The sequence below is a fragment of the Gracilinanus agilis genome, chromosome 4, assembly GCF_016433145.1.
Source record: "Gracilinanus agilis isolate LMUSP501 chromosome 4, AgileGrace, whole genome shotgun sequence".
In the NCBI taxonomy this organism is placed as follows: Eukaryota; Metazoa; Chordata; class Mammalia; order Didelphimorphia; family Didelphidae; genus Gracilinanus; species Gracilinanus agilis.
Genome location: NC_058133.1, coordinates 36,177,563 through 36,185,784, shown reverse-complemented (window position 1 = coordinate 36,185,784; position 8,222 = coordinate 36,177,563). Strand labels below are relative to the sequence as shown.

Here is an 8,222-nt window from a genome sequence, read left to right as displayed (position 1 = left end):
AAGAATCATATTATTTAATTTCCAATTAGTTTTTGATTTTCCTGTCCAGGTGCCCTTACTAATTATTATTTTTATTGCATTATGATCTGAGAAGGTTACATTTATTATTTCTGCTTTTTTGCATTTGTTTGCAATGATTCTATGCCCTATAACATGGTCAATCTTTGTGAATGTGCCATGTGCAGCTGAAAAGAAGGTGTATTCCTTTTTGTCCCTATTTATTTTTCTCCACATATCAATTAAATCTAATTTTTCTAGGACTTCATTCACCTCTCTTACCTCTTTCTTATTTATTTTTGTTTGATTTATCTAGATCTGAAAGAGGAATATGTAGATCTGCCACTAGTATGGTTTTACTATCTATTTCCTTCTTGAGCTCTGCCAGTTTCTCCTTTATGAATTTGGATGCTATGCCACTTGGTGCATACATATTGAGCAGTGTTATTTCCTCATTGTTTATACTGCCTTTAATCAGGATGTAATGACCTTCCCTGTCTTTTTTAATCATATCTATTTTTACTTTGGCTTTGTCAGAAATCATAATAGCCACTCCTGCCTTCTTTTTCTCATTTGACGCCCAAAAGATTTTGCCTCAAGCCCTGAACCTTAAACTTGTGTATGTCCACCCGTCTCATATGTGTTTCTTGTAGACAACATATGGTAGGATTTTGGTTTCTAATCCACTCTGCTATTTGCTTCCGTTTTATGGGCGAGTTCATCCCATTCACATTCAGAGTTATAATCATCAGTTGTGCATTTGCTGACATTTTCGTATCCTCCCCTATTCCTACCCCCTTTTTCTTATACTATTTCTTTTTAAACCAGTGGTTTGCTATTAAGCCGCTATCCCTTATCCCCTCTCTTGATTAACTTCCCTTTCTACCCCCTCCCTTATTTTCCCCCCTCTTTTTGTTTTTAAAGGCCTTATGAATTCCCTCCCCCTTCTCCCCTCCCTTTTTTTTCCCTCCCCACTCCCCTGCTCCCCTTGGTTTATCCCTTCTGACTTTCTCAGAAGGGTTAGATAAGAGTTTTATGTCCCAATGGATAGTATAGCTACTCTTCCCTCTCCGGGTTGATTACAATGAGAGTAAGGTTTGATTATTACCTCTTAATGCTCTCTTCCTCTCATTCTTATAATAGTATTTGTCCCCTCTCCTTCCCATGCCCTCTTTGAGTGTTATAGAATATCCTATTTTTCTTATTCACTCAAGTTTCTCTTGGTGTCCCCTACTATTCACCCCCTCTTTCCCATCCCCCATGTCATCTTAGATTATTTAGTGTTCCACCCTCACCCTGTGAATTATTCTTCTGATTACTATAATAGTGAATACTATAATAGTGAATAGAGTTCACTACAGAGAATTATACATAACATTTCTCTACATACGAATACAGAAATTAAATCTTACTGAGGCCCTTAAAAAGGCAAATTTAAAAATTATAAGTTTTCTTTCTTTCCCCTCTGTTTCTTATTTACCTTTTCATGTTTCTCTCAATTTTTGTGGTTGGATATCAAACTTTCCACTTAGCCCTGGTCTTTTCTGTGCAAATACTTGGAATTCTTCAATTTCGTTGAATGCCCATACTTTCCCGTGGAAATATATAGTCAATTTTGATGGGTAGTTGATCCGTGGTTGCAGGCCCAGCTCTCTTGCCTTTCTGACTATCGTATTCCAAGCCTTATGGTCTTTTAGCGTGGAGGCTGCCAGATCCTGTGTGATCCTGATTGGTGTTCCTTGATATTTGAATTGTCTCTTTCTGGCTTCTTGCAGGACTTTTTCTTTTGCTTGAAAACTCTTGAATTTGGCAATTATATTCCTGGGCGTTTTCTTATCTGGATCGAATGTCGTGGGTGTTCTATGGATCCTTTCAACGTCTATATTGCCCTCTTGTTGTAGGACTTCAGGGCAATTTTGCTGAATAATTTCTTTTAGTATGGAGTCCAGGTTTCTATTAATTTCTGGTTTTTCTGGAAGACCAATTATTCTCAAATTGTCTCTTCTAGACTGGTTTTCTTGGTCTGTCACTCTCTCATTGAGATATTTCATGTTTCCTTCTATTTTTTCAGTCTTTTGACTTTGTTTTATTTGTTCTTGTTGTCTTGAGAGATCATTAGCTTCTAATTGCTCAATTCTAGCCCTTAGGGATTGGTTTTTTGGCTATAATCTTTTGGTTTTCGGCTATGATCTTTTGGTTTTTGGCTATAATCTTTTGGTTTTCGGCTATAATCTTCTGGTTTTCCTTTTCGCTCTGGTCATTTCTGGTGTTCAATTTGCTTATCAGTTCATTTGATTTCTGAGCCTCACTTTCCAATTGCAAGATTCTACCTTTTAAACTGTTATTTTCTTGCCAGATCTCTTCCATTTTCCTCAAAATCTCAGTTTTGAACTCTTCCATAGCTTGTGACCTGTTTTCCTTATTTGAGGTGGGTCCCAATGCTTGTTTGTTCTCCTCCTCTGTTTGCTTGGTTGTTTGGATTTTCTCTGTGTAAAAGTTGTCGAGTGTTAAAGACTTTTATTTCTTGTTGTTAATCTTTCTCTTCTGAACTTCCTGAGTCTGGGTAGCCATCATTAGCCCAGCAGCTTCTCAGCTTTATCCTCGCTCTCAGGGTCTGTCCGCGGTCTTTTGGCTCCTGAGGTCTGAGGTCTGGTTTTTTCCAAGGTCAAGCCCCCTGGTGGACCCCCTTGCTTGATCCTCTGCCAGAGGTTCCTTTACAAGTCTCAGGGCGCTGCTTCCACAGTCGTATACCCGTCGACACTGGTTCCCCACTCAGGGTTTCAGAGCTTTAGCTTGTGGCTGTGTCTGCCTCCACCCACGCCCCCGCCCGTGCCTGTGCTCTGAGCCCGCGCTCAGAGTTCGTGTGCGTTCTTTAGCTTTTTGGGGTCCCAAATCTTGCTGCTCTCAGGAATAGGCCCTGGAGCTGCCAATGACTCGATGGGTGCCCCAAACTTGCTCTATCTCTTTTTAGCTGGCTTCAGTGCTATAGGTGGTGCGTGTGGAGGGGTTGGGGGTGGGGTGATTGCTCAGCCCGCGATTTAGTGAGAGCTGTTTCACCCCTTTATAGCATGGAAATGTCCCGATTCCACGTACCTTCCACGCTGCACCCTGTTGTGGCGTTCCTCCGTTCGTCTGGACTTGTTTTTATGTCCCCTTGAGGAGTTTTGTGTGTTTCGGTCAGGAGAGGTTAAGAGCTGCTTTTTACTCTGCCGCCATCTTAACCCGGAAGCTCCAGCTGTCCATTTTTTAAATCCATTTTTCTCTTCTGTTTACCTTGCCTTCAATGGTCAGCAATGACAAACAGACCACTTAAGCCTCATGGTCTTTGGTTTCTTGCCCAAGACTTTTGTCATCTTTGGCAAAGCTTTCTGGGTCCCTTCTGACAGTATGATTTGGACCCTTGTAGCCCATCAGAAGTGTGCAATAGTTATGCATTTGGGGCATGTCTTGGGAGAATCCAAGTCTTGGATTTATGTCCCGCCCTCCAAGATAAAAGGCATCCCATTGTCTTCATCAGGTTGTTTAAAATAGATCAATAAGTAGCTGCCTCAGAACCTTGGCCCAAGGCATGGCCATTCTCTACCATGATTTGACAAATGTGGTGAATTCTTTCCTGAGACTTGTGGCTCAATCAGTCCTTGGAGCACAGCTAGAGACTTTCTCTCAGAGTATCCAAAAGATCAGAAAATCTGCTTCTTCCTCACCTCTGCCTCTGATCAATCTCAGCCTCTTCTGAGGCTCAATGGAGTGTATATCCTGCTGTACAAAGCTTTTCCTTATCCCCTCAGTTGTCAAGGTCTCATTCCCTCTTCAAATCCCCTTGTAGCTACTGATCTGTTTGCATAATGCATTTCCCAATCAAGCAGAAATTCTCTGAAAGCAGGAACTATTTTTTGTTTTTGTCTTTATAACCCCAGAGCTCTGAGCAATTTACACAAATACTACATATACAATATACACATACACTAAATATTTGTTAAATGGAATCCCTCCTCCACCTTGATAGGCTTTCAAATAATTGAAGACAATGGGCATGTCTCCCCCTGAGTCTACTCCAGGCTAAAAAAAATCCCAGTTCCTTCAGCCATTCCCTGTATGGCATTATCTGGAATCCCTTCACTACCTTGGCTGATTCCCTTTGGATGCTCCCCAGCTTATATCCAACCCAAAACATAGCACCCACAAATGAGCACAACTGTCTTACACGTGTCTGACCACATCATAGTTCAGTGGGACAATAACTCCCTTTGGCTCCAATGTTACCACTTTGCTTGGTAATGACAAAATGTGAAAGTAAGCATATTTTTTCATTAATAGATGAATTACTATACAGTTTAGGATCTTCCTATATAGTGATATAAAGCCAATACAAGCGTCACCACATTTGGAAAACACAAGTTCCCATAAACAAATGAAAATGGAATTATGAAGTTAACTGAGGGGTAGCTAGGAAGCACAATGGATAGAATGCCAGGCCCAGGAATGGGAGGATTTGGCTTCAAATCTGGCCTTGACATACTTCTTAGCTGAGTGACCCTGGGCAAGTCGCTTAACCCCAATTGCCTACTCCTTGCTGCTTTTCTGTCTTAAAATTAAGACAGAAGGCAAGGGTTTTAAAAAAAAAAAAGTGAACAGACTCAAAACCTAACCATCTCATGTGGAAACAACTGCCCAAATCTTGGCAAGGCCTGTTTGCCTATCCCAGATGTCTTTATTAAGTTCTTTTTTTTTTTTTAAAACACTTATCTTCTGTCTTAGAATGGATACTAAACGTTGGTTCTGAGGCAGAGGGGTGGTAAGGGCTAAGCAATGGGGATTAAATGACTTGCCCAGGGTCACATGGCTAGGAAGTACCTGAGGCCACATTTGTCCAATAACTCCAAGTATCATATTTATAAAGTTTATTAATAATCACCTGAAGTTGAGGAAAAAAAGAAATAGAAGTAAAACCTGATTATCTAACAAAAATAAAACCACGTGAGTAAGTTCTTCTGCTCTGACCCCAAAAGCCAGCTTCAGCAGCCACGATTACGGGAAGAGAGAGTGAGGTGGGGCTACACAAAACTTATATCGTCCCTACTTTAGCATGTAATGTGAGAAGGAACACGGAATGCTAGGGGAGAAAGTTTCTGGGGAGCAGATCCTAATTACACACTCTCTATCCATTGAGTCACCTAGCTGCCCCATCTGAGTATGCATTTTTGAGATCATCTTCCTCCACCAAAGATAAGTTTAAGATTGTACTTGGTCCATACCTCACTGTGAAGTGAGGAAAAGTGGCTTCTAAATCTTATATTTAAAGTTAATGATGGGGGCAGCTGGGTAGCTCAGTGGATTGAGAGTCAGGCCTAGAGACAGGAGGTCCTGGGTTCAAATCTGGCCTCAGATACTTCCCAGCTGTGTGATCCTGGGCAAGTCACTTGACTCCCATTGCCCACCCTTACCACTATTCCACCAAGGAGCCAATACACAGAAGTTAAGGGTTTAAAAGAAAAATTAAAAAAAAAAAAAGATAGATTTTTTTATAAATATGATAATGATTTTCAAAACCATGCCTTCCTACTGTGATTAAACATTTTAATCAGAAATTTAAAAATTATATATTAATGAGGCTGGCAGCACTTACTTTTGAATTGCCCTCAGACTTCTGCAATTTTATTTCTTGATACTCAAAGCGGGTTCTCCTAGTTCCATAATACAAGAAAATATTTATTTTGTAAAAGGCAAGTAAATCACATTATACTTACTACTATTTCAGATGCAAAAGATTTTAAAGGATCTTCTTCATTTTCTTCAAGCACCTCAATGAGCTGCGCTGTCAGCAAGGGATATTTCAAACTTTTGAAACAACTAAGATTTTAAAAAGAGAGAGGAGATAACTTGAATAGAAAACTTCTTAAGTAGCAATCCCTGCTTATTCTATAGATATATCTCTGAACAAACATGGAATGTTTAAAATGATCTAATAATACACATTTGAAGGGGTGGGGATAGAAGGACAATCTCTTGTTGAATTCAGCCCAGAGATGTTCTCTATACTTATTTTATTTTTTAAACTTTTAAAATTAATGTCTTTTGTTTTTACATATTTATTTCCAAATACATCTCCCTACCTCACCAAGTGTGCCCTCCTCTACAATAAAAAATTAAAAAAGAAAAGCCTTTAAAACTAGGAAACATTCTCAAGCTACCACATCGAACACATCTAGCAGTATATGCCATATTTCACATTCACATTTAGGAATCTGGTCTATGCCATAACTAGGAAATCTCTGGATCATCCCTTGGGTAAGGGCTCTGAGATGTGTCCTTCCTGAATGGCATTTAGTCTTGACTGAGGGTTCAAGATTGCCTTCTAGGAGGATGCGATTCTGGTACCATCACTACTCTACCCATTTCCTCTAGATTCCCAGCCTCAGAGATGGACTTCATAGAAGAGAAATGGGCAAATGGTGGTAATGAGAGAAAGTGAGGAGCAGTGGAAAGAGTATTTATCTTCCAGGCAGATAGCCTGAGTTTGAGTCCTGGGGAACTGGACAATTGAGTGACCCACACCAACTCCATCTTGTGACGCTCGGGCCCCTTTCTATTCAATTATGGGTTGGGTCCAATTTCTGTCCTGTGAGAAAACTTTATTCAGTTGTGATAACTGTAAGAGGACTTTACTGTATTGCTTGAACGTAGCCCTCTGTGGCTGGAAAGTTGGACCACCTCTATTTGCTGATGATGCTGGCCATAAACTCAGTCAGATCCAAAAGCCGATACAAGGAGTTTCTCACAATTATCCATCTCAAGCAATCCATATATTTTATCTGAAAACTGCCCTCTCTTCCCCTCCCCACCCCTGAAAAAACAAAACTGGCCCAATACTGGTCAGTCAGTTATTGAATACAGACACCAGGGGGAAGTGGGACACCCCTTTTTTTGAATTCAGGGAATTGTAGCTGTTTGCTTGCCTCCTCCCAACTTGGAATCTTCCCTCCAATTAGAAAGCAGATTACCTAATTTTGCATCCTGGTTAATTGTTTTCTTTTAATTAATTGGTCTTATTTGATTGTTTCTAATGCATAAAGATGTGTCTCCCCTGTATTCAGGCCCAGTGCAAAGCTGAGGCAGGCCTAGAACCAATTTGTTCTGCCACTGGCAAAGACTGCTTAATAAATCGCTATGCTTAGGAGCTCAAACCTTTGTTTCCTCAGGCATTTCATCTTTCACCCAGCACAGTCCTGATGAATACTCGGTGGCTGTGTGACCCTGGGCAATTGGCCTGGCCTCCTGCCCCTTTACACAAACGTCACCAAATGTGGTGCTGATATGTTAGATCATTCTACAGGCACTTCGGTCTGAGCCCGCAGCCCAGACCTCCGTGTTCTCGAGGAGAATGCACAGACTCTACACACACGTGCACACCAAAGACACAGCCAGCCACTAGCCTGGCACAGCCCATGGCAGGATGCTCCCAAACAGCCAACGGAATCGACTTACAATTTCAGCAGTTCTGCCTTCAGCTCTTCCTTGCTGTTTTCCAGGGGGTGGCCTTTGTTTTTAACAACTTCTTCCACAAAAGGCTTAGTAAATGTGACTAAGGCTTGGCAACACCGACCAAGCCCATGCTGGTCTTTTTGCACTTGTTCTTTAGTGTAAGGGACTGGGAGAAGAGAGAGCTGGCTCCACAGGGTAGACAGTGCTAATCCGACCGAGTAGGCCTTCTTGCTATGAAGTTTCTGAATCACTAAAACAGAGATGAAGCCATTATTCAGAGGAAGCCTCGCCAAGGACCCACCTGCAGGATGAGAAGTCAGGACTGGCGGAGGCCAGCTGGGTTAACTGATTACTTGGTTTAAGTTTTTGCTGAAGAATCACATAAAAACTTAAAAATGAGTAAAACACTGGGAAACCCCTCAGTGCTTTGAAGATCACGTGATAGGCACTGCTGGACATTTCTCTCACTCAAAACACACTGACTAATTTCTTATCCCTTGTAATGGCTCAGTCCATACTCTTAAGAAAATGCAGTTAGAGAATCATGGAATAGCTTCCCATTTTTGACACAGGACTCATTCACTGGACAGTGGGCTCTTACCAGATTCTCTTAGCCTCTGGGCTCTATCACTTCTGACACTCTTAAAGCCCTGGGATGTCTCCATTTCCACTCTTTGGGGATAGTCTGCCATTTGTGCCTCCAATCCCTCAATGCAGAGGCTGCAGAAATCTCTCACATATCA

The 8,222-nt window shown here is 41.3% G+C and overlaps 1 protein-coding gene across 1 annotated transcript in view; it reads right to left on the bottom strand.

Annotated features, from left to right (window-relative positions):
• Nucleotides 1-8,222, bottom strand: part of GLMN (glomulin, FKBP associated protein) — a 51,215-nt gene that overhangs the window by 32,227 nt on the left and 10,766 nt on the right. Inside the window, exons 6-7 of the mRNA XM_044676875.1 lie at nucleotides 7,483-7,729; nucleotides 5,745-5,847 (exon numbers count right to left, since the gene is read on the bottom strand). Of these exons, the coding sequence (XP_044532810.1) occupies nucleotides 5,745-5,847; nucleotides 7,483-7,729 (350 nt within the window). The remainder of the gene's footprint in view (nucleotides 1-5,744; nucleotides 5,848-7,482; nucleotides 7,730-8,222) is intronic.